The sequence below is a fragment of the Callithrix jacchus genome, chromosome 4 (assembly GCF_049354715.1).
Source record: "Callithrix jacchus isolate 240 chromosome 4, calJac240_pri, whole genome shotgun sequence".
NCBI classification, from domain to species: Eukaryota; Metazoa; Chordata; class Mammalia; order Primates; family Cebidae; genus Callithrix; species Callithrix jacchus.
Genome location: NC_133505.1, coordinates 165,563,300 through 165,588,970, shown reverse-complemented (window position 1 = coordinate 165,588,970; position 25,671 = coordinate 165,563,300). Strand labels below are relative to the sequence as shown.

At 50.5% G+C, this 25,671-nt stretch overlaps 2 protein-coding genes across 17 annotated transcripts in view; one reads left to right on the top strand and one right to left on the bottom strand.

The window, feature by feature from the left end:
* EZR (ezrin) overlaps nt 1–11,817 on the top strand; it is a 57,566-nt gene extending 45,749 nt beyond the window's left edge. For both annotated transcript variants that reach the window (XM_008995319.5, XM_035297078.3), the window contains 7 exons: nt 1,826–1,922; nt 6,451–6,614; nt 6,977–7,107; nt 7,875–8,035; nt 8,367–8,459; nt 10,060–10,311; nt 10,495–11,817. In XM_008995319.5, coding sequence (XP_008993567.1) covers nt 1,826–1,922; nt 6,451–6,614; nt 6,977–7,107; nt 7,875–8,035; nt 8,367–8,459; nt 10,060–10,311; nt 10,495–10,659 — 1,063 coding nt within the window. In that variant the 3' untranslated portion in view covers nt 10,660–11,817. The remainder of the gene's footprint in view (nt 1–1,825; nt 1,923–6,450; nt 6,615–6,976; nt 7,108–7,874; nt 8,036–8,366; nt 8,460–10,059; nt 10,312–10,494) is intronic.
* SYTL3 (synaptotagmin like 3) overlaps nt 37–25,671 on the bottom strand; it is a 122,372-nt gene continuing 96,737 nt past the window's right edge. For 7 of the 15 annotated variants that reach the window (XM_078370402.1, XM_078370400.1, XM_078370397.1 and 4 more), the window contains 6 exons: nt 24,917–25,019; nt 19,976–20,146; nt 16,359–16,464; nt 15,327–15,429; nt 13,681–13,886; nt 11,265–12,742 (listed from right to left, as the gene is read on the bottom strand). In XM_078370402.1, coding sequence (XP_078226528.1) covers nt 12,633–12,742; nt 13,681–13,886; nt 15,327–15,429; nt 16,359–16,464; nt 19,976–20,146; nt 24,917–25,019 — 799 coding nt within the window. In that variant the 3' untranslated portion in view covers nt 11,265–12,632. Of the gene's footprint in view, nt 368–4,477; nt 4,648–11,264; nt 12,743–13,136; nt 13,387–13,680; nt 13,887–15,326; nt 15,430–16,358; nt 16,465–19,975; nt 20,147–24,916; nt 25,020–25,671 lie in introns of those variants that run through there. The other 8 variants (XM_054254579.2, XM_054254577.2, XM_054254576.2 and 5 more) reach the window with 4 other exon arrangements.

Sequence of the window (25,671 nt, the reverse complement as noted above, 5' to 3'; positions counted from 1 at the left end):
GTCATAATTTTCATGTTTAACCTCTTTGTTTTGATACTGCAATTATGCTTATGAGTAGCTATGAATTGTTATATGAGGTTTCAAAGTCCTAAGAGGACAAACTTTCCAGACACACCAGAGAGCTGGAGGCCTCAGTTTTCTAAGGTCAGAACCTGTTTTGAGAGCCCTGTATAAAGACAGGAGCTGGATCCTGTAGCTCCCCTGTTGGTGCCAGCAGGCTGCTCTTGCGTTTTGGGTGAAAAGTGCTCCAAAGCAACACATGCCTGTCTGATGCCGTTCTCATAGCCTTTCAATGTAAGGAGGACATAGGCTGAAGTCAGTAGCAGGGCTAGGTGGTAGCTGGCATTCCCCTTCAATGCTCTGAAACCTGTAAAGAAAATGACATCTCAAAGATAAGAAACTCCTTGCATGTTTGTTTGAATGCCAGGTCTGTTTTTTATGGATATTGGTGATTCTAGACCATAGCACTGTAAAAGAAAGGGTGTATACAAAAAGCTTTGACGTTTAGAACCATGGTCTGGCCAGTATCCTGCCATTGTTCCTGCAGGCACACCGTGACCAACTATTCCCCAGAAGGGCCAGCTCTCGGGCTTACATGTTTGCCCTCAGCCTCCAGAGTCCACCCCACACTGCCCTGACTTAGTTTATGTTGTCATAACGAAACCTGTGTCGCTTGTCAGTATGAACCTGTTGGTACACCACAGATAGCTCGACCTTCCTGCTGCTTCTAAAATGAAGGTTTTTGTGGGATGTTGGAAAGGACAGTTTTGGATGGCAGCATTGCTGAATGGTGGTTTTGAGGATCTGTTGTCACTTCCAGAATGGCATTATTCCTGGTAAAATGCATTGGAAGAACAGGGTGGGAAGCATGCAGTGAGCAGAGCAATATGGTCTTGAAATCACATGATGAACTTGGGAATGCTAATAAAAGCCTGAGTCTGGGCCAGTTATGGCATAGCATTGGTTAAGCAGGGTTAACCCTGTGGGGCTTTCATTAGGGCAGTTAGTTTGAGGGCTGTCCTGGAAGTGGGGGAGAGTGCCATGGGAAAATGTCTGTCCAGCCGGGAGAACATGCACTAGCAATAGCAGAGTGTGTAGCAAGGCCTTGTTTATTTCTCTTGGAAAGCTCTGTTGAGTACGGTACGCCTAGGAAACATGATGGGATCTTGGCCCTGTTGGTTTCATAAAACTAAATGATCCGTAAGCTAAGTAACATTCAGCGAACAGTCTGTAGCAGAAGAGCCTTCGTGTTGAGAGAAGAGAGGCCTCAAGGGAAAGGGAGGGGACCCCAGGGAACCCGTGTGTTGAAAGGTGGGTCTGAACCATGGAGTTTAAGGCTGAATTTGACAGCTCTTAGATGCTGAGTTAAGGACTGTGTTAACCTTTGAAGATAGGAAATGAATCAGATCAGCATACCTCCCTACTTTCAGCACAGAGCTTGAGAGGGCTCTGGCAGGATGAGAGGTGGGTGAGTGTGGTGATGTGATACAGTGGAAGATTCCTGAGGGAGGGTCAAGGTGCCTGGGTAGGAATTGCAGGTGACCTCGAGATCACCATTCTGGGTAATTGTAGGTGCCCCAAACTGAGGAAAAGCCAAAGGAAATGGGAACAGATTAAGGTTGTAGAAGCCTTGCAGCCAGCCCCTTGGCTTGACCTAGGACAGGTGGGAACTGTTTAATAATAGCATGTAACACACATTATGTCTCCTGGGTTAGCTTCGTGTTATTTTAATTGAACTAATAAGAATAGATTTGCGAATCTCCTTACCCAGTCCAAGAACACATATGTATACATCTAACCATCCACCTTTTCTTTTTAACCTCAGGTTAACTCCAAAGATTGGCTTCCCTTGGAGTGAAATTAGGAACATCTCTTTCAATGACAAAAAATTTGTCATTAAACCCATCGACAAGAAGGCACCTGTAAGTTCCACAACATTTTATTCAGGGGCTACTGTTTTTCATTCTTAGACTTCATGAGTTTTCAGGGTAACAGAGTTCTCTCTGTGACAAGTAGCTGGTGATATCCCAAACTCGTATGTGATTGCACTGAGGGCCAGAGATCCTGTGGGCCAGGCAGTCATTGCAGGGGAGACCACTTAACTTTTCAAATGATCCTCATTCCTTAAGAAAAGGGCATTTCTGAGTCAATTGGCCAAATGATAAGCATTTCCCTAAATGCTGTGTTTTTGGTGTGGAGAGCCAGCCTACCTCCTGGACCACCTGGGTATGGGAACTCTGCTGGCACCTGGCTGGAGGACCCACAGTGGGACCTGCGAGTCTCAAGGGCCAGATCTGCATTTCAGAGCTTCCCTGAAACTTACACAAGTTAGGGACCGTCACACTTGCACCCAAACCTCAGGGTTTCATCTGGGCTTTGCCGCGCCCGCTTCTGTTGCCAAAGGTGTGCGTCCTCACACAGGTGAGACTGGCAGGCAGTCATTTTGGGAGGGACGTGATAAGAAAAAGGCTATGCTTGATGTTCTGAAATCTGAGAGTACTGATTGTAATAGCAGCAGCCACCAGTGCATTATGGAAATTTATTTGGTTTTATTTATTCTGACCTTTAAACTTTCGTTAGCTCAGAACATTTAAGACATGTACATAACTAGCATTATAGAATGGGTATGGATTTTGTTACCAGAAATCTGGTTCTCTAAAAAAATTGCCACTTGAAGAAATTCTGTAATCCACCTTCGAGCCTATTCTGAATTTTACCAAAATTACAGATTGGAAAGGACTTTGTGTTCTCATGTAATTTTTGTTCCTTAGTTACAGTGTTAAGCTTGGAGAGGCAAACATGGGCTGTGGTCCATAGCTTGGTTGTCTGTTAACCTTTTTGGGACTGGGTACTGCTTAGCAATGGCAAATCCACTTAGAACAGTATGTGGTGTTATTTTCTAATTACTTCTCCCCACATGCAGGTTTGTCTAGCATAATTTAAAATCAGCAGGTCTTGACAGTTTTTGAGAAAGTATTTTCTTTGTTAAAAACGTCTCCTGCTGTTTGCAAACTCTTGGCTGCTACTCCATGGGTAGTTGCACAGTTACTTAAAATTAAACTAGTGTTTAATGCAGACTCTGAGGCTCCCTGGTAGCCGTTTATATTAATATACAACACCATGAAGGGAGGGTCATAGTGTCTTTATGTCACTTGGGTAGTGAGATTGGCGCAATTTAGAACAAGAAAATGCTGAAATCCCTCATCAGTAGCCTGCTATGTACTCTGTGACGCTGTTGCCTTTTCAGAATACTTCTATTAGAGGTTTGACTAGAGCAGAAACTCTGGACTAGACTGAGAATTTGCGTGTGTGTTTGGTAAAAGTTTATCTCTTGAAAAGCTGAAGAATATTTCCTAAGTCCCAAGCAGAAGCCATTGTAGTGAATCTTGGGTGTATGCCTTTATTATAGAGCAGCGTCACGTGGAGCATCTCTTAAAAGATAAGGAAACATTGGCTGGTTGCACACTGTTCCAGGCACTCTTCCAGCGCTGTGTGTGCGCCACGAACAAGGCAAAGCTCCTGCCCTGGTGAAGCCTACCTTCAAGTGGAGGAAAGGGTTAGAAACAAGTCAAATGAGATGCTTTCTGGTAGTAAATTTAACAGTATGGCTGTGATTAAAAACAAAGCAGGACCAGAAGACTATGTGATCTTCAGGCAGGTTGGGCAGCAGCCACACTGAGAAGGCAGCATCTTTGAGTGGGCAGTGCTGAGTTCTGTCACCCCCACGCCACCCCAGGGCTGCTCGAGGCACTGCCCCGCCTCAGTCTGTAAACTTTTGGCAGAAGAAAACTCAAGTTTTCAACATCCAACTTTCACGTAAAAGAAGAGGAAGCCCCCAAGTTTAAGGCATGAACTCACAAATGAGTCCTTGTCCAGTTCTGCCCCCAGCAGCTGCCATCTCCTTTTTAAAAGCCAACTTCTGTTCCCTGCCAAGGCATGTACAGCAGTTTGGGGCCATGTGTTGGCTCTTGAGGTGAGACCTTGTACACAGCTGACATGGCCTGCCCAGGTAAGCCTATGAGGGCTGAGGTGGCTGCCTTTTCCCTTTCAAAAGAGCCTTTTGTTTCTGTGGCCTCACGGAGAAGGCAGAAGGCTCTCAGGCATCTGGAATTGGGAGAAAGCAAGCAGCATTTCTGCACTGACTCCTCGGCTGCTCCCTCCATGTGGCCTTTCCAGGAGCCCCGCTGCCTCCCGTGGCTGTCTGTGGCCATCTTCGTGGCCATATGAGCCTTGGGATTGGCCTCTTATGGGAGTCTCCTGGAAGTTCCTGTTGCTGGCATCTCGGGGACTTGAAAAAGGACTCTTACCTTCTCTCCTTCTGTATTTGTAGGGTCTTGCGTTTATTTTTCTGGAACTTCCCTTGTGCCTAATTTGCATTTTTATCTTGCTTGTTCTCAGCCAGTTTAAAAACCCTGCTCCGGGTCTTGTCGTCTTGTAGTTCCGCATCAGGAGGCTGCATCTTGCAGCAGGTTAGGGACTTGGATTTGGAAGCCTTTCACTATGAGTCTTTGTTTTAACTTGAAGACAAACTGGCTTCCTTCAAAGACACTGGGAGAAATTTCCTGCCAGGCACCTTCCTCCCTTACCTGCTGGCAGTGGTGGACTCCCTGAATTCTCCTGGTCCCCGTTGCTGGCAGGACCTGTCTTCTGAGGGGAAAGGGGAAGAGGGGGACATTGTTATGTTAACCTGAAGTTACCATTGAGATTTTTCATTGATTCCTCCCACCCCTGTGTCCCCGAACCCCATAAAGGGGAGTTGGTGCTAATTAGCGTTTTCTGAGTCAGTCAGGGCCAGGGCCTATGTGGTAGAGTCCTCTGAAGGTGTAATGCAGTATTGTTTCCTCTTGTGTAATAAGGGATAGGTGGGTAATAAAAATACCTGTTGTTCCCAGCTCCACCAACTCCTCCCTGGGAAACCCAGTGACTTAACAACAAGGGTGTGAAACCCCAAAGACAGCCCCACCCAGGAAGTTCATGGGCTTTCAGGGCTTGGCATCACCTTTCACCCTAGGATTTCTGGAACAGATGAAAAGACTATGAAGCTAAATAGATTCTTCTTGGGTGTGTTGATGAACCCGCTCCGCCAGTTCCTCGTTAGGTATCAGAAGTTGCTGTGGGATATGTTGTGCTGTTTCTTTGTTTTAGCCACCCTGCCCCTGTTGCAAATGGTCAGAAGCTGGACACTGGGGGCCCTGAGGTTAAGAGGAAACTGACAGAGGCACTGAAAAATAACTTTTCATGGGAGTTTCTAAACGAGATTGTTTCTTTTGTCTTATAAGTTAATCACAGCAGCAGCAACGAGATGGGACTGAGATTGTCAGCTGTGTCCCAAATGTTTCCAGTCACAGTGACGAGTTTCCTGAATGCTGTGATTCTGCCTCGTTTTCGAGGAGGTTTCTCTGGTTGCAGTCTTGCAAGGCACTAGCAATGGGAGTGACCGCTGTGTGTGTCAGCCAGCTCTTACTGCACCAGGTGCTGTTCCGAGTACCTCCTGAGCATCACTATAAGGCAGGGACGCCAGCATCTAATGGGACTGCTGGGGGGATTGAGTCCCCTCTCTGAAGTCCCGGGAGTTACAGGTGTACCTGCCTTATGTCGAAGGCGCTGAGGCTGGTGAAGGGATGTGCTAAACGCCGTGGAGCTCGCACGTGGCTGTGCTGCACAAGCTGGCAGTGCCTGGCAGATACTGAGCACTTCAAATATTGACCCTGGGAGGATAGAGATGAGTCCCTGATATCAGGAGCTGATGGCCTCATACGAGTGGGATGCTAAAAGAAGTCGCTGGAGTGAAGTGACTGTGCCACTGCGGCAAGCACCTGTAGTGGGTATGGTGGGTACAGGAGCAGGGCTGGATAGCTCTGATGAGAGAACCGACAACACACGGGAGCCTGGGTCCAGAGCTGGAAGGTCTCTGTGTGCATCGGGCCCAGGCCCTGGAGCTCATCCTGGAGCTCCTAGGCTGGCAGCGATGGTTGCAGTGGTGACCTGGTCATTGTAGCAATAACAGTGTGGGAGGGGAGTCTGTGGCAGAGGAGACCAGAAGTTCAAATAGAAGCAGAGGCTGTCCAGGCCAGCATCGGGGATGGGGCAGTGAGCCTGGAGAGGGCGTCATGAAAGGTGGTCCCATGGAAGAGCAAGGCAGCTCTGAGACTTGAAGAGTTTCCCAAGGCTGAGAGTTCTTGCCTTAGAAAAGCTTTGCAGTTAACTTGCAGCGAGGTTGCAGTGTGCAGGCAGCACATACATACCCACACATAACCACACACACGCAGCACCTGCACGCCCTCCCCATCCCAGAGAATGCACATTCTGAATACCAAGGCTGCTCTGCTACATCCCTGTTCTACTACATTGGTTCTTTTAGAAAAGTTCTGGACCTTTGTGAAGTATGGTTTGGGAGAAGAAAACCAAACGAAGGAGCTTGAGTCCAGGTTACCCTGTTCTGTTTCGTAGGACTTTGTGTTTTATGCCCCCCGCCTGAGAATTAACAAACGGATCCTGCAGCTCTGCATGGGCAACCATGAGCTGTACATGCGCCGCAGGAAGCCCGACACTATCGAGGTGCAGCAGATGAAGGCCCAGGCCCGGGAGGAGAAGCATCAGAAGCAGCTGGAACGGTGAGCATGGGAGGCCGGAGCAGGGGCCTGTGTTCTCCCTGCTCAGCCTCCGCCAGCCCTACCTGCCGAGGTAGCCGGTGCCTGTCAGGTGACCCCAGAGCTCATCAGGACAGCCTGGTGGAATGGAACCCAGTCGCCACACTGGGTTCTTCCGGGCCTTTGTCTCTGGGCAGTGGCTGTGGTGCTGAGCCTGGTGTCAGCCCTGGAGCAGCTGCTCTATCAGGTGGCTCAGGCTGGCAGCAGGCCAGGGTGGCCCTGAGGATACCAAGTCCATCCTAGAACTGCACACCCCCTGAAGTGTGTTGACCCCTTACTTCCCTGCTAGAGTCTAAATGTCCCTGTGCCTCTTTCCGCCTCACTAGGCAACAGTTGGAAACGGAGAAGAAAAGGAGAGAAACTGTGGAGAGAGAGAAAGAGCAGATGATGCGTGAGAAGGAGGAGCTGATGCTGCGGCTGCAGGACTATGAGGAGAAGACCAAGAAGGCAGAGAGAGGTCAGGAGCCCTGGGGCGGCTGGTGCTCCACACTGGGGCATGCATTTCCACAGAGAGGCAGGGCCCACACCCACCCACCAGGAAGGAACCTCTTCCCAAGAATGAGTCCCACAGTGCAGACTCGCAGCAGAATTGACAACATGGTTATTTGGTTTGGAAAATGATTCTGTTCTTCCTTAACTTTGGTGCTAATTGTTCTAAGACATCGCATTTTAAAATTTCCCTAGACCTTTGAGGTAAGAGCTAAATCACCCAGTTTCCCCAATAAGGACATTAAGGTTTGGTGTGGTACAGTGACTTGCCCACAGTCCCACAGACCATGAGTGACAGGGCTGAGCCAGTCTTCCCTGCACAGCTCCAGTAGACAACCCCAGCAGCTGGGCCGTTACACAGGGCGTCACAGATGCTGTGTTCATTGGCAGCCCTTAGCACACACGGGGAGAGCATTTCTATGTTCTGAGTGTGGGGTGGTACCTGCACACCGGGTAGCTGGCCTGGGGAGAGGAGCACCAGGAGGGGTGAGTCAGGCATGCCAGGGAGTGGGCGCCTGGCTGGGGTTGGACAGGGGTTTCTAGCCATACTGAGGAAGTTGTCATGGAAACGACAGGAATGAGCTGTGAAGTGCTTTCTTCGGGGTCACTGGAAGACATCCCATCGACTTGTGACTTGGTCCAAGGCTCTCTGGCTTTTTGGGTGGAAATAGAAGATGGGGGTTCCAAGGTCCCTGGGCTGAGGGCTTGAGTAGTTCTGGCTTTGTGTCTTCTCAGAGCTCTCAGAGCAGATTCAGAGGGCCCTGCAGCTGGAGGAGGAGAGGAAGCGGGCTCAGGAGGAGGCTGAGCGCCTAGAGGCTGACCGCATGGCTGCACTGCGGGCTAAGGAGGAGCTGGAGAGACAGGCGGTGGATCAGATAAAGAGCCAGGAGCAGCTGGTAGGAATCGCCTGAGTTTCAAGATGCTGAATTATAGAGAGGATGCTTCTGAGGATGGAAAATGTGACACCTGCCTTGTAATAATTGTCATGACTGGAAGCTGTTAACTGATCTGGGGGCTGAAGCAGCTGACGGGGAAGGGGCTGGGCTGTTGCCTGGGTCACCCATAGAAGGTGGGTGTGAGCATCCAGGAAGAGACGGCAGGAGTGTATGATAGACCCTGTTGGCCATGGGTAGGAGGGACTCGGGTGTCACAGTGGAGGCTGCTCATTCACAACCAGACTGTCGAAAGGGTTCCAGAACTCACTTGAGCTTGGCGTTCCCTTTCCAGGCTGCAGAGCTTGCGGAGTACACTGCCAAGATCGCCCTCCTGGAAGAGGCGCGGAGGCGCAAGGAGGATGAGGTTGAAGAGTGGCAGCACAGGGTGAGTCTGCCGGGCAACTTCCACATGCCCACGGCACATGTTGCCCACTGGCTGTGGTGTGGCCCTTCTGCAGGTGGGGTGGGGGGTGGTGGTTTTACTCAGCAGCCAGTTCCCACTGGAAGCTTCTGGGATGTCTCATGATCCTCTGCTACCAGCTGTACGGTTGAAGTAGAAATCCCCAAAGAGATGGGTCTGAGCTTATACACGAGTCAGCACAGTTGCTGGATACGTGGAGAGAGGGAGGACTTCTGACTTTCACCCACTTTGCTCCCCTGACCCTGACTGTTAAGTGCCCATCTGCAGCCTGGTCAGGAACTGGTTTTAAATCAAGTTACCTATGTGCTCCTTGCAATGGGGTCAAAGTGCTGGAAACATGATCTCCTGCTGATGGTATACACAGTGGGCACCATGGTAAGATCCAGGTCCTTGGAAGTCTCCAGGCTGGAGCAAGAGCCAGGCTCTGCTGCTCATCAGCTTGTGTGACTGGGGGCTAGCAGCATCACCTCTCTGAGCCTCATTGTAGGATGGGAGCAATACCCAACACATAAGGTTGCTCTGCAGGTGCAAGGTCACATGCCCAGGACCTAGCACAGACCCTCTGGCCCATCCTTCCCTCTCTGTGGTGCTGCCTTGTGAGGACTTGTCTCCCTTCTGTCCACGGCTGCTTCTACCTAGCATCTCCTTGCCTCTGTTCAGCCTATTCCTGCTGCCAATCTGTATTGTTCTGTTCTCACCCCACTATCAAGAACTACCTGAGACTCGGTAGTTCATAAAGAAAAGAGGTTTAATTAACTCACAGTCTCATGGCTGGGGAGGCCTCAGGAAGTTTACCTTCATGGCAGAAGGTGAAGGGGAAGCAGGCATGTCTTACATGGGGGCAGGAGAGAGAAAAGCAAAGGGGGCGTGGCCAAACATGTTGAAACCATCAGCTCTCACTCAGAACCCACCCACTAGCATGAGAACAGCAGAGGGAAAACCACCCCATGATTCAGTCACCTCCCACCAGGTCCCTCCTGCAACATGTGTGGATTATAGTGGGAGATGAGATTTGGGTGGGGACACAGCCATATCACCATCCCAAGTAGGAAGCAGAAGACTGGTTTCTTAGGTTTTTGGAGAAAGTACCTTTTAAGAGTTAAGTGAGGAGAGCTGGCTACAGAGCAGCTCCACACCAAGCTTGACTCCAGGGCTGGGATGGAGGTGGGCCGGATTGGGCGTGTGTGCAGTAGTGAGCAGGAGAGCACTTGATGAAGACTGTGGCAAAAGGGGAGGCTAGGAACAGATCCCGTTATTCATGCTAATTGCCAGAGGATTTTTTTTTTTCCGAAAATTATATACTGTCTAGAGTTATAGACAAAAAAAAAAAAATGGTAGTTTGAAAACTGCCCAGGCTTTGGCATCACAGTTCCCCTTCCTGTCTTGGATGCAGAGGGTTGTAAGCCCCACATGCACCCTGAGGGGCTCCTCTGCAAAGCCAAGGCTCACCCCATTCAGTGCTGCCTTAGCCTGCCGGGACCGAGGGAGGCGACATTCTGTTCTCATAGCCAGGAAGATGGGACCCCTGGGTGGAAGTCCTCACCTATTAATTTGCTTTCCAAAGGCCAAAGAAGCTCAGGATGACCTGGTGAAGACCAAGGAGGAGCTGCACCTGGTGATGACGGCACCCCCACCCCCACCGCCCCCTGTGTATGAGCCAGTGAGCTACCATGTCCAGGAGAGCTTGCAGGATGAGGGCGCGGAGCCCACGGGCTACAGCGCAGAGCTGTCTAGTGAGGGCATCCGGGATGACCGCAATGAGGAGAAGCGTATCACCGAAGCGGAGAAGAATGAGCGTGTGCAGCGGCAGCTGCTGGTGAGGCCCAAGGGGCTCTGTCTCTCCAGGGGGCCTGCTTCCCTCTTGCAGCAGATAGGCTTGGGGAGAGCATCGATGGGAGTCAGCCCCATTCAGCACCCCCCTTGCCCTTCCCACTTTCCTAGGGGAGGGGCCAGGCCATATGGGGAGGAAGGGACCTAGTAATGCTTCTTAATGTTGCAGACGCTGAGCAGCGAGCTGTCTCAGGCCCGAGATGAGAATAAGAGGACCCACAATGACATCATCCACAATGAGAACATGAGGCAAGGCCGGGACAAGTACAAGACGCTGCGGCAGATCCGGCAGGGCAACACCAAGCAGCGCATTGACGAGTTCGAGGCCATGTAGTGGCCAGGCCAGGACCGCGGGCAGAGGGGCGCTCGCAGCGGGTGCTGTTGTCAGCGCTGCCAGCCTTGTCACGCTTGTCTTTAGTGCTCCAAGTCTAGGAACTCCCTCATCAGATCCCAGTTCCTGTAAAAAGCGTTACCCGACAGAACCATTCTGGGCTGGGAACCAGGGAGGTGCCCTGGTTGGTTTTCCCCAGTTGTATCATAGTGCCAAGCAGGCCTGATTCTCGAGATTATTTTCAAATCACCTCCTGTGTTGTGCTGAGAGCAGGACTGATTGAATTACGGAAAATGCCTGTAAAGTCTGAGTAAGGAACTTCATGCTGGCCTGTGTGATACAAGATTCGGTATCACTAAAGGAAACCGCGGCATGGCTTCCATCTGTGCCATACTTCCTCTGCATTTGAAACGAGCTCAAATTGGCTTTTGATTTTAATTTCTATGAAGGATCCATCTTTGTATATTTACATGCTTTGAGGGGTGAAAATTATTTTGGAAATGAGACAAGCACTCGCACACACAATGATTCCCTCCTGTCACTCCACACAGCTGGCAGAAATCAGTGGTCACACCAGCATGAGCGGCAGAGGACGACACTTGGATAAATTTTTAGTTTTGTTGGTTTTTGCTTAACAGTTAGAAAACTACATTGTTGTACTTATACACCTGACGATCAGCTATATAGTATTTATATACAAGTGATAATACAGATTTGTAACATTAGTTTTAAAAAGGGAAAGTTTTGTTCTGTATATTTTGTTACCTTTTACAGAATAAGAATTACATATGGAAAACCCTCTAACCATGGCACTTGATGTGATGTGGCAGGGCAGTCGTGAGTTACCGGCCTGCTGCAGTCACGTGTAAACAGGATTTTTAGTGTTTTATGCATGTAACAGACTATGCACACTTTTAATTTTGTCAAATATACACATGCCACTGTGACCATTTAGACTCCAGCCATGAGACTGTGCGCTCATGCGTGTCTGTTTCCATCTCTGCCATGGCCTTGGCAGGCTGCAGGGAAGGCAGCTTTGGAAGGTTGTTCCTTCTGCCCACTCTTCATTCCTTCTCGTGCACTGCTTTCTTTTTGCAGTTAAGACACCGTGAGCAGGTGAATTCCACGCTGCAGGCATGAAATAAAAGCTTTGCAAAGTTATGAAGCAGCATGAGTGTATGCTTGCGTGTGGGGTGGGAGGGCCACCGCCGACCCGCCTGGGCTCTATGCTGTTCCCTGGCCAGGTTTTGCAAGGGACTTTGACGTCCCTGGAGGTACACTGGTCAGTTAGAGCTGACCAACGCAAGGCCTGAATTCTTACCTGGTGCTCCCTGAGTCGCCTAACCACCTCTGGAAATGTTTTCCACAGGAGAGAATGGCTCCAACACTCACCAGGCTCCTCTGAAATGTTGCTCATAGCAAAGCTGTGACACTTTTTGGAGGCACGGTCTCCCTTCGGCCCTGGCTGGATCGCAGTTGTGCAGTCAGGGCTTACTGTAGCCTCCCACATCCTGGGCTCAAGCAATCTTTCCATCTCTGTCTCCTGAGTAGCTGGGACTACAGGTGTGTACCACCACACCTGGCTAATTTTTTTTTAGGTTGGGGGCAGAGGGTAGCTATATATCACCTGGGCTGATCTCACAGTCGTGAGCTCAAGCCATCCACTGCAGCCTCCCAAAGCTGCCAGGGTTACAGCGGGTAGCCACCATGCCTGGCCTGACTGACCATTTAAACACTGGAGGACACAGGTAACAACGTTATTGAAATCTGGCCATTTTCTACATCTCAAAGAGGAGATAACGCACCAGAGGCTTAGGTAACATTCAGAATTGCTGTATTTAAGTACCCAGAGATAGCCACAGGCAGGACTGCAGATGGAGGCTGCTTAAGGTTTAAAAAGTCTCCAGCTGGGGCCCCACTCCGGGGGCGCACAGTGTTTCACACCTGCTGCAACCTGGAACCTTGTGGCCTTCGTGTCAGTGCAGGATGAGGGTCATGTCTGTCCACAGATTGGGGCTGGAAAGGACTTTCTGCCATTGGAGCTTCAATTGTGAGCATGCGTCCCCGCCACCAGCTGCATCTCCCTCTGTAAGGAGGACAAGTTAGCTATGGTCAGGAAGGACACCACTTCATTCTCAGCTCATTAAAAAGTGACCAGCCAGAAGTTTTTCCACCCCAAGTCATTAAAAGGCCAACTCCTGATGGGACCCATACCCCAACAAAGCTGGCGTTGAGACAGATTTGCCCAGGCATCCCCTGCTCTGCGGTGCTCCTAACAGCCCGGAGCTCTGGTTTGAAAGTGAGGCGAGGACTGGTTTGGTGCGCTGGGTCTTCACCAAGGGAGTGAATACTCTCACACCAGCATGGCTGGCTGGGTGGGGCTGTCTGAGATTCAGGGCCGGACTTGCCCATGGGAAGGGATTCTTAAAGGAAGACGGTATGCTTTGGACAAAATCTCTGAAAAGTAATTTAGCAGTGAGGCTTATTTCTCTCCAGTCACTGGCTCTCGGTTGGAGGTCCTTGGAGATGTGTGCAGGTGTTTTTGGTTGTCACCACGTTGGGGACATGGCTGGCAGCTAGAAGCAGCTCCAAGCACAGAACTTCACAGCAGAGGGCTGTCCACCCTGGATGCCGGTGGCGCCCTGCCGAACGGCTCTGGACAGCATTGCTGTTTTGACCTCTTGATGAAGTACTTTCTGAATTGCCATTTGTTTGAGTTAAGCCATTTTCCTTTAAGAAAATAATCCTTTTATGATTGACGCCAGAAACAAAAGCAAATACAGTACCTAACCCATTTGGAGGCCTATAATTTTTGTTTCTTTAGCACATCTAAATCTGATTTAAATTGTCAAAATACTTGGCTGCATTATGGCTCAGCTGTAGAGTAAAAACTAGACGGGAATTTCCATTTAAGGCAGGTTAGGCAATTTCAAAACCAGTTAAGTCACTGCCCTGGTTTTCAGGGTACCCGTTAGGATAATCACAAAGGATAAACAACATTTGGGCCCAATAGCTCAGACTTACTTGAACCAAGTCTGGCTCCCCCAAGCAAGCGGTCATTCATTCCAAGGAGAGCCTGGTCCCAGACGGTTAACTCCAAGCTCGACTGCCTCAGCTGAGCTGGGGTTACACCACTGAAGACAAAGGAGTGTTTCCACTGGGGGCAAGCCTGCTTCTTCAGGACTGGCGACTTCAGTCTCAGTTTTTGTTGGTCTGGCAGAGTGAGACAGCTAAAGAGGGAATACAAACTCTAATCACTGCTGTGCGCATGGCCACCTCTCCCAAGGCTGGTGCATCAGCACAGACCGGAAGCACTAAGAAAAGTGCCACGTCAGCCAGGCACAGTGTGGCTCAACACCTGTAATCCCAGCACTTTGGGAGGCCGAGGCGGGTGGATCACGAGGTTAGGAGTTCGAGACCAGCCTGCCCAACATGGTGAAACCCCGTCCCTACTAAAAATACGAAAATTAACGGGGTGTGGTGACGGAAGCCTCTAATCCCAGCTACTCGGGAGGCTGAAGCAGGAGAATCACTTGAACCTGAAAGGCGGAGGCAGTGAGCCAAGATTGCACCATTGCACTTCAGTCTAGGCAACAGAGCGAGACTCCATCTCAAAAAAAAAAAAAAAGTGCCATGTCCACAACATCCACACCCTACACAGAGAGGCAGGATGGGAACCACAGGTCTCGCACATTTCCCTTAGAGCTGAATTCTGCATCAGGTATGAAGGGCGAGTTGTGTGCGGAGGCCTCTTGCCCTCATCTTAATCTTTCCTCCTTGGGGTGCCTACCGCCATGACTCCAGATACATGTTATCTCCTTTTGACCCTGTTCTCAGGAAAATAAACAAAAGCTTGTCCAAGGCCATGCAGATAAGCGACAAGATTAGGACACAAACTCAGTTCTTTTTTTGTATGTGAAACGGAGCCTTGCTCGGTCGCCCAGGCTAGAGTACAGTGGTGCGATCTTGGCTCACTGCAACCTCTGCCCCCCAGGTTCAAGGGAGTCTCCTGCCTCAGCTTCCTGAGCAGCTGGGATGATAGGCGCCCACTACCACACCTGGCTAATTTTTGTATTTTAAGTAGAGACGGGGTTTGGCCATGTTGGCCAGGTTAGTCTTGAACTCCCGACCTCAGGTGATCTGCCTGTCTTGGTCTCCCAAAGTGCTGGGATTACAGGCATGAGCCACTGCGACCGGCCTCAGTTCTATCTTGACCATCATTTTTCCCTTACATCACTGACAGGGAGTCTGCAATTCAATGTAATAATGAATGGTATTTGCCTTGCTCTTAGAGGGCCCAGCACACCTACCGTGAATGAGAATGAAATGTGGAGAGTCATGCATTTTACTGTTGGTCCAAGAGGAGATGTTAAGCTCAGGAAATAGTTACCGAACACACTACTTTTTCATGCTTGATTTCAAAACTGGCTTGCCAATATCACAAGAACTGATAAGATTAGGGTTTCAGGTACCCCAGCACGTACACATCCCACGAATTTTCAGAAACCAGGGTCTTTACTATTAAGTGTTATGTTAGATTTTCATAGGAAAGCTAAAATAAGATGTTTTAAGTGGCTTACATTTTTTGGTATTCCCTGTAGGTTCTGGGCTGTGTCGTTACGTATACTAGATCATCAGTAAATCATTTTTGATTGCATTGAAATACCTACCCCTTAACAAATGAGTTCAAGGTGCCATCTGGCCGCACAGGTAAATTCTTGGCTCCCAGCACTACCAAGCAAAGTTGACCGTTAAGAGACAGCTGCTCTGTCCCTGGAAGGAAAGCCAGTATTCACCGTCAAAGCCATTTTTCCTGATCTGTTAGAATGCAGTACCACCACTCAAAACTAAGAGCTCAGCAAGAGAATCTGCTACAGTCCTCAGACCCCAAGAGAGAGAAGGGAGTGGTGCGGTGGGCTCGGTGGGCTCTGCTGGCCCCGCCCCAGGCTGTGGTGCTGTGTGGTGAGAACAGGATGGAGGGATTGCTAACATCCAGAGCAAAGAGGAAAGAGGAACCCGAGGATAAGAAAGATGCCGACCTTTGAGTCTAGTTGTAGCCAGCAGTTTGGGGGAAAGTGAGAGCCCGAGACCCTGTCCAGGGGTTGGAATGGCCAGGGGACACTTGCTGGTCTGCTGATGACCCTGTAAGCTCAGGTTGCAGAATTTCCCCTTCTAGCCAAATAGAAAGTCACTGAAATACACAACGGAACTCCCTGTCCTTCCCCATCCTCCTGCTTTCCACACTATCGAAGGAGTAAAATCTCCGCAGGGCCCCTGAGGATCTGCCTTCCTGACCTACTTCTCTTGCTGGGCAGCAGCTGCCTACATGCCGGAGGACAAGGATGTATCTCATCTGAGCCCTGCAGGTACCAATGCCTTGAGATGTGCTCTTGGCTCCACGTTGTCATGGAGCCTCTGCCCTTCAGGAGGGGCCATCATTTCCCCAGAGACCATGCAATTGGCCCCTGGGAGGAATGCCTAGAGCTGTGTCAGAGCAGCATAGAGGCCTTGTCTGCTTCTGGTCACCCTCTTCCCCCTAGGCTATGGGCTCCAGAGAACTTCCGGGCTCACTGCATCGCTCAGTAAGGGCTGCTAGAGCTCGGAGCCAGGCCATAGAAAGGAAATGCTAGAAAGTTTCCCCCCACTTTCAGCCCTCCTGCTGCACCAGGCTTTACAATGTCCAGGAAGCTGAGGCCACCAACCTTCTTGAGCCTCTTGGAGTTTTCCAGGCCCTGAAGGCAGGACCAGCTTAGCCCGGACCGCAAGCTCTCCATTACTCTGAGGGACGCTGTCTTCATATTTCTCCACCTGGGGACAAGAGGCAGAGTTTAGGGACAGGATTCTCAAGCCTTGAGAACCTTCTGGGCTCCTCTGGTTGTCTCAGCTCCGTCCACGGATGCTCCCCCTGACCCCTGCAAGGCCCTGTGTGAAGCAGGCGTGTCCGTGGCAGGAGGTCTTCCCATCTGTGGTTTCAGTCCCACCCTCCCCAACCCCAGTATGTGAATGAAGAGCTCGGCCACCCCAGCAAACCAGAGCCAGATGAGCCTGAGGAAGCAGAGGGACTCAAGGGCACTGAACACCCCCTAAGACATTTCTATGAAAACCCGGACACAGCCTGGGTTTGAAAAACGGAAATGAACTCAAGCCTCCACCCCATTGAGGTCAGTAGAGATTCCGGTTGCCCCTCCATGCCAAGGACTGACACAGACGCTGGAGACAGCATGGGGCACAGACTCTGCCCTTAGCCACAGGGGGTGTCCCCCAAGGTGTGGCGAGTCTGAGGACACCTCCTGCCCACTGAGGCGCTTCTCTGTCATGAGTGATTTTGCCAGAAAGTGAGTGAAGACAGGGCCTGGAGAAGACATGATCCTGAAATCCACACCAGCTTTCTCCAGTGGGGTGGGAGGACAGTACTGGGAAGGTCTAGAGCAGGGGTGTCCACTTTTGACTTCCCTGGGCCACATTGGAAGAAGAATGGTCTTGGGCCACACATAAAATACACTAACACTAAAGACAGCTGATGAGAAAAACAAAAAAGCAAAAAAAACTATATTTATGAAAGTTTATGAATCTGTGTTGGGCCGCATTCAATGCCATCCTGGGGCCAGGCACGGTGATTCACGCCTGTAATCCCAACACCTTGGGAGGCCGAGGCAGGTGGATCACCTGAGGTCAGGAGTTCAAGACCAGCCTGGCCAACATGGTGAAACCCTGTGTCTACTAAAAATACAAAAAATTAGACGGGCGTGGTGCCGGGCACCTATAATCCCAGCTACTGGGGAGGCTGAGGCAGAGAATCGCTTGAACCCCAGGGGACAGAGGTTGCAGTAAGCTGAGATCACACAACTTCACTCCAGCCTGGGCGAAAGAGCAAAATTCTGTCTCAAAACAAACAACAACAAAAACCAAAAAGCAAAACTGTCCTGGGCTGCGGGTTGGACAATTTTGGTCTCGATACCTCCAGTCCACCATGGCTCCCCTGGCACCGAGAAGCAGCCCTCTTAGTCGCCCTCAGAGGCTCAGGATGCCTGGGAGCCCACGTGGGCCAGTCCCTGTCTTCCTGGTCTCGTTTGGGTGCCAAACGAGATATGGCTGCCTCCAGCCTTAGTGGCCAAAAACTGAGCCAGAATCAGAGGCCAGGGTAGGCCTGTGGGCAGACTCACCACCCAGCTGGCCTTAGGAGGGATGCCATGCTGTCTGCTCCTCACCCACTTGCCAAAGCAGGCTCGGTCTGATGAGGCCTGAAAGTTCCAAGGAGGCTCCAGATGGCAGAATAAACCATGGAGCAGCTGTGACTCTCATGACCAGGAGCTGCTAAAAGAGATTTTTGAAAAGCCCTCGGCTGTCAGTCCTGAGGTTGCTGCCTGTGAATAAGACCAACCAATCACTGGGTCTCACCCTAAGAATGACCAGCCCAACTCTCCAGATGAAATACTGAGCGAGAGTGCTTGGAGTGAGTTTGGGGTCTGGATGCCAGCAACATCACTGGTTCATCACTGGCCAGGCTAGGACCCATCCTCCATCGCCCACCATCTACTTGTAAGTGACTGAGCAACACACAGCTTGCTTTTACATCCATATGTGCAAATCTTAGCCTGATGCTTGAGTGTCATCTCAAAAAAATATTAAATCTTTTATTTATCTCCTATACAAAACTCCCCTTGCTTGTAAAGTAAGAAAAATTAAAACCTCGTTGAGGGAAAAGAAAAACAAACTCAAATGCCACCAGGCCTACAAATACTACTTCATTTAGACTTGCGGGGCCACTGCTTTCCAAATGGCATCCAGGACTGTCTAAGCCAGCAATGAGTTCATTCTGGGCTCTTGAGAGTCCTCATCTGCCAACCATTTGGTTTATCGATCAGCTTTTAAGATGTCCAGTCATAACTAAGTCATTCTCCTCCAATCTCCAAAATAAACTATAGGTAACAAGATTAAAAAATAAAAATAAAAAAATAAAGCAGGACCTGCTTTTTCCAGGCCTTGTCTTTGAGCTGATGGCAGAGGTGTGGGAGAGGCAGGGTGCATGGGGGATTCTGCCTCTGACAGAGGGAGTCCAGGCTGGAAACTCAGGGTGTCCCGGAGGAGCCGACGCTCTTCTGAGAGATGACAGAGGGGGAGTGAGAGGAAGCCATGGAAGCTAGATGCTTCGCCCACCTGCAGCATGGTGGTAATAGCAAAGGGACACCAAGGCTGAAGATGAGACCAGAGACGGCAGGAATCCTGAGCTCTGAGTCCTGGAGGGGAGGCCACTTCTGGTTGGGGTAATCAGGAGGTGAGCTTTGGGTAGTCTCGAGCTGATATTGGATAAGGGATGCATTCCAGGTGGGCACTGGGTATGGGAGGTCTAAGCCCAGACTCTGGCTTGGGGGAGTCAGCACAGGCAGTGCGAGTGTGGACATTGCCTGGAGGGGCAGGGAGGGGGCAGAGGGCTCACCGGGAGGCCTCAGCTTCACCCACTGGTGGCTGAAACCAGAGAAGCTTCCCGGCAGAGACACTGTGAATCCCAGCTGTGCTGGCTCCAGAGAGGAAAAGAGAGGCCAGATGGCCCTTGTGCCCTGTGTCCAGGTTGGAGCAGAAGGCTGGGACCGCTATGGGCCCGTGGCTGAGGGGAGTGGTCCAACCTGCTCAGTTTTTAAATAGATGACGGGAGCCCACATTTTTTCTCCCTTCCGGTCTCACATGAACTCTCCCCCAGTCTTGGATCTGGACATAGAAAAGTGCAAAGCAGCATCTCCTCTCTCCAGGGCCTCTCCTCCTACCTTGACAGCCTGGGGGAGCAGATCCTAAATCAAATCCAGTCAGCTCCTCCGACCCACCCACCCACCCATTTGCCGTCTATCTCCCTCTGCACAATTCCAACATGCCAGCCAGGGTGGCCTCTGCCTTCCCGATAACATTGGGTCCAGCAACTTGTCACCTATGATTGTTCTGAGAGTGCCTGGGGTTGAAAGGTTAGAAACAACACACTGTAGCCCCCAGGGGGACTGCATGGCTGAGGGTGGTGCCCCCAGGGAAAGGCATGGCCTGCTTCTAGCAGGTCAGCAACCAGCAAGGTGAGGCCTCCACCCGGTGAAGCCAAAGGCCCTCATCCAGTCTGATCTGTGTGTGATGCTGAGGCTGGGGCTGTTCGGGTACTTGAGCACAGCTGAGCTCAACACACACCCTCAGCCCACCCCACCCTGAAGAAAGTAACTATTCGAAAGTCACAGCAGGTCCAAGTCTCACCAGGTACGTTTTCTCTTCTGGGATCTCTCTGAAAAGCAATTTCTGTCTCACAGTGGGGATAGAGGACACTCAGTGCAAAACCAGACATCACCTTGGCCCGGAGCGGATGCCAGCGGAAGGACTGTGTTGTGCTGTCTTCAAAGTCCCACGTGGCCAGAGGAATGATCACTTCTCCAAGAAACACTCTCCGGGTCAGCGCACCCAGATGCCACACCGAGACCTGCAGCCGCCGGGTCACCAGCTGGGCAGGGGCCACCTGATACTGCAGAGGCAGAGCAAAGATAGTCAGCTGGGCTCCTGGGGCCCACGATCCTAGGGTTCCCCATCTCTGGGCTTCAGCTCCCAGGACCTCACTTCCCAGGGGCCTGCACAGGCCTCCCTCCCACAGGCTGAGTCCAAGACACAGATTCAGCCAGGGACCCAATGTGGTTAGGGTGGGTGAAGGTGCTTAGAGCCAGGATGGGATGGGGGTCCTCTCTCTCCTCAGGAACCCCCAACCAACTCCCCAGGTGCCCAGTGCTCTGCCTGGGGACAGGCTAGGACAGCCCAGGTAGCCACTGAGCCCCTCCCACCCCCAATTCTCAGAACAAGACAAGGATGAAAGTCCCTGTCCAGTCCACACCTACTAGAAATCAAGCCAAAGTCTCTGCTGACACAGGATCTGAACTTGCATCTGGCCAACATTATACCCAGCCAGGCTTGGCCAAAAATACTGAAAACAGGGCAAAAAATACTGAAAATTTGTATTTTTTTCTCTCTCTTTTTCCTTTTTTTTTTTTTTTTTTTTTTTAAGAGACGGAGTCTCGCTATGTCGCCCAGGCTGGAGTGCAGTGGCTGTTCACACAGGGGATTCCACTACTGATCAACACAGGAGTTTTGACCTGCTCCGTTTCTGACCTGGGCCGGTTCACCCCTCCTTAGGCAAACTGGTGGTCCCCCGCTCCCAGGAGGTCACCCTATTTATGCCAAACTTAGTGGGGACATCTGATCAGCATAGTGCACTACAGCCCAGAACTCCTGGGCTCAAGTGATCCTCCAGTCTCAGCCTCCTGAGTAGCTGGGACTATAGGCACGTACACCGTGCCTGGCTGAAAATTTGTATTTTTTTTTTAAACAAAGCACGAACTCCCCCTCCTCCATTCTCCCCACACGATGTGTTTGTCCTAGATGGACAGGGCTGCGTCCAGGCATGTGGGGCCTGTGCTGGCTTGGCAGTGGCCAACACAATGTTCTTACTGCCCATACAGGGGGCTACTACACACCCAAGAGTGACGAGAGCACCCCTTCCCCAGCCCAGCATGGGTTCTGCCCCACAGACACTGGAAGCTAATACCTGTGAATGACAGCCAGCCCTTCCCAAGGTGTGGCTGACTCCACCTCAGCCTCTGAGGGCCTCATTTCCCGCTTATTAGTTGGATTTTCTCAATAATGAACAAAACCTACAAGCTACTGAACACTTACTTATTTCATACCAAGATTTTTAGATGCATTGATCTTTTAGCTTTCACACACACCCTATGAGGTCAGTATTATTCAAACCATTTTGCAGGTGAAAACACGAAGCTTGGAAATTCAGTGACCCTCTCTCAGTCTGGCAGCCGACACTGCAGGCCAGAGTCACGTGCACTGACTGTCCAGGCCTGAGTCTTGCTGCTGACCGCTGTGGCCCATGCTACCCTCACTCCGGGACTTGTTTGCGGTTAGAGTGGTGACTCCTGGTGACACTGGGCGGTTGCTGTGAGGCTGGACTTGCTCCCACCTGCAGCAACTATACGGTTTGTTGGCGCTTTATCTCCTCATGCCCACCTTTACCCATCTTTCCAGTTGAGGGATGAGGTAGCTTCTCTCCTTCGGCCTCTGCAAGCAGAAGTGAGGTGCAGCAGGGCCGTCCCCGGCCCTGCTCTGTTGGGGCTGCCTGCAGGCTCTGTCCACCCTTCTGATGTCTGCAGGCTGGGCACTCATGGCTCGGCTGGCCAGGCTGTCTCCCCAATTCGTTCCTCCCTTCTTCCCCACTGGGATGGCTTGTGGCCGTGAAGATTGGAATTTCTTGGGTCACATTTCCTTTCCTCCTGCCTTTGACTTTTAGCCAGTTTTCCCTCAAGTCCATGGGTCCATTTCTTTTTGGGGAGACAGGATCTCACCTGAGCCCAACCCTGCTAGTGGTGCACCAATCACCCAGACTGGGTGCAGTGGTGCAATCTCAGCTCACTGCAGCCTCCACCTCCCAGGCTCAAGCAATCCTCCCACTTCAACTTCCCCAGTAGTTGAGTTAGGCATCACCACGCCCGGCTAATTTGTAGATTTCTGGTAGAGATGGGGTCTCTCTACATTGGCCAGGCTGGTCTTGAACTCTTGGGCTCAAACCATCCACCCACCTCAGCCTCCCAAAGCTCTGAGATTACAAGTTTGAGCCACCACACCCAACCCATGGGTCCATTTCTGACTCTGCCCCAAGTTCAATCTCTGTCTATAAACTCTGAATTGACGAGGTTATTCCCCATAGTCCAACTATACTCCCTATCAGTTAGTCCAGCAGCTGGACAGCTGGCTGGCAGCATCTGCTGCCCTCTGAGAGATGAAGCGGTTACTGGAGTGCCACACCACTAGCAGGGTTGGGCTCGGGCCCCAAGGCAGCTCCCTCATCTCTAGCCATGTGTGGGCGACACCCCAGGCTGCTTCTCCTGGGCCCTTACCCATTGCTCGCCCCTTCCTGTCAATAGGACTATTCCCTACTGCAGATTGAATCTGCCTTTTCAAACCAGACCAATTTACCACTGCCCTATTAGGACCACAAGGCTTGCTCCAGACTCAGCTGGGAATGATCCTGCTGGCATAAGGATCATTCGCAAGCAGGGCCGAGCAATGACCGTCACCCAGTGAGATCACTTCATCCTCCAGGCCTCCAGGACAGTGGTCTCAAATGGGGTACAAGTCTCCCTGGATCCAGAAAGGCTTGCCAAGAAGTACTCTGCTCAGAAAACTTTGAGGATCCATTTATAGATTGTCATGTTTGACATGCACTTTTCTCAAAACTGGCTGGAGACAGTTCTCACAGCCTCTTCCACCTGAATCAAACTCTGATGGCTCACACCAGGTCACACAAACCTCCTCAGTGCCACACAAAGGGGTGACTGTGATTGGAAATAATGGCTTCTGCAAGACTTTCAATGATGGATCTGCCTCCATGGCTTCCCGTCCTTCACATCTTATGTGCATTTCTATTAAGTATGAGGCCGGTGGTGTTGGGACGTTCTGCATTTAGGATCGATTACAGATGCTGATTCTTTTAATTGTATCTGGAAAGTTTCTCAGGACTATAAAATATTCACAGCATTCGCAATATCTATGGATAAGACCCATGGATAAAAAATTTTAAGTGATATCTTTGAGATTCTGTGTGCATTTTAAGTAAGGTAGGTAAACCTTTTAAATCCAACCATATAACTAAATATTTATCTAGAATACAGTCAATATGAAATGTTTATCTCATTTCATAAAGCTGTTTAACACAAAATACTTTAATTAAACTTCCGATGAGTAACTCTGGATCTCTGATTACAATGTGTGAGGGGAAACACAGTTTTTCACAATTCTTCTAGCAGGCACATGAGCAGAACCGTCTGAAGACATTCTCTGGTGATGTGCTGCTACGTACTGACTGGTCCCAGCACCAGGAGAAAGGCCCCGCCCACACCTGCTGAATCAAAATCTGCATGTTTTTAAAAAATCCCCAGGGTCCAAGTACAGCTGCTGCATCTCAGAAATAAGAAATTTAGGCCAGGTTTGGTGGCTTACACCTGTAATCCCAACACTTGGGATGGACCACCTGAGGTCAGGAGTTCAAGACCAGCCTGGCCAACACAGTGAAACCCCATCTCTACTAAAACCACACACACACAAAATTAGCTGGGCATGGTGGTGGGCACCTGCAATCCCAGCTATTCAGGAGGCTGAGGCAGGAGAATAGCTGGAACCAGGGAGGCAGAGGCTGCAGTGAGCTGAGATTGCACCACTGCACTCCAGCTGGGTGACAAGAGTGAAACGCCATCTCAAAAAAAAAAGAAAGAAAAGAAGAAATTTTTAAAAAATGTAAATCCCCACGGCATAAATTTTGAGAACTGCCAGTCCTTTGTGGCTTTGAGCTGTATTTCTAAGGACTCTCTGGGTCTCAGTTTCCCTGTGGGTAAATGAGGATTCTAATACTTACCTGGCCAGAGTAGAGACACAGGAAACAAGTGCTGTTATTATTTAATGAATTCGGGGCTCCATGCCAGCTGCCCAGATGGCCCCTGGCTTGCAGCTCACAGGCACCTCTACTTGCCAAGAAAGACAAACAAAGCCCTCTCCTGTCACAAGCACGAGACAAGGGGACCGATGACTGCCATGACCCGGCGGGGTGGCCTCCACAGGTCTGGGCTGTCACTCCCATCCCATCTCAGGGCCGCCACAGCCAGCCCTCAGACACCAGACCTCAGCTGCAGGCCTTCCACCCGAAATCAGAGCACGTGGCCCCATCTCTGCCCTCAAGCATCAATCACATTCCTCATTATCACAGAAAGTGAAGACCCAAACAATTAAGGGTACATTTAAAAAAATAATAAAATGAGAAGAAACCTAAGTTTGTCAGAAATACAATAAAGGGGCACTTTTACAAAGACAGTAACTCGGGAGCTTTATTTTTAGGGCGCTCTGTTTGATAGAAACATTCGCTAAGACAAACCAATTTTTAAAATTACCCTATGCCCTGGTGTTAGCCTGAGACAAAGAGGCAGCCAGGTTCTTTTCCACCATCTTCCCAGAAATCATTAATCAAAAGCCATTCCTGAGTCTGGCAGACTCTGCACTTTTCCTGTACAAAGGCTGACATTTATTTTCTACCAACTTAACATTGATTGACAGACCACAGAGAAACATACAGGTGTCGGCATTATATCTGAGTCAACAGTTTGAAGGCACCATTCAGTGGACTCTGCCCCGGCTGCCCCACCTGGGCTGGGAGGACTCCACACAGGGATATCTGGCCAGTAAGTACCTGCAAGGTCTCCTGAAAGGTCGGGTCCACCGTGTTCCTTTGGACTCCAGTCTTGCGCTTTCCCTGGGAGGATCTGTCGGGCAGCAGATAGGTCTTCACATACCTAGAGGCCAAGCACAGTGGGGACAGAGTGAGAACTCAGGGAAAGGGGTGGATAAAGAGTCCCGGACAGCAGAACCCACACCCACATGCCAGCATTTTCTTTTCTTTTTTGAGATGGAGTCTTGTTCTGTCACCCACGCTGAAGTGCAGTAGTGCGATCTCGGCTCACTGCAACCTCTGCCTCCCAGGTTCAAGCAATTCTCCTGCCTCAGCCTCCCAAGTAGCTGCGATTTACAGGCATCTGCCATCACACCCAGCTAATTTTTGTATTTTTAGTAGAGACAGGGTTTCACCATGTTGGCCAAGCTGGTCTCAAACTCCCAACCTTGTGATCTGCCCGCCTCAGCCTACCAAAGTGCTGGGATTACAAGCATGAGCCACTGTGCCCAGCCCGCACCAGCGTTTTCTTTACCAGGCTTCCTGCTGGAATTTTTAAGTTGACAGAAAGGACTTAATAGCCTAATTGTAAGCAACATTAGTGCTGGGTGGGCAGCTTCTGAATCACAAAGTCTATGGTCAAATGCTGGCTACATAACCCTCTGGAATATTCCTGGGGGTGGGAAGCTCATCCTGGCTTCCTCAGGCCCTACTCCATTTGGTGAAGATGATGGAACCAGAGATTCTCTTGCCCGCCTGCTGTCAAGGCCATGAGC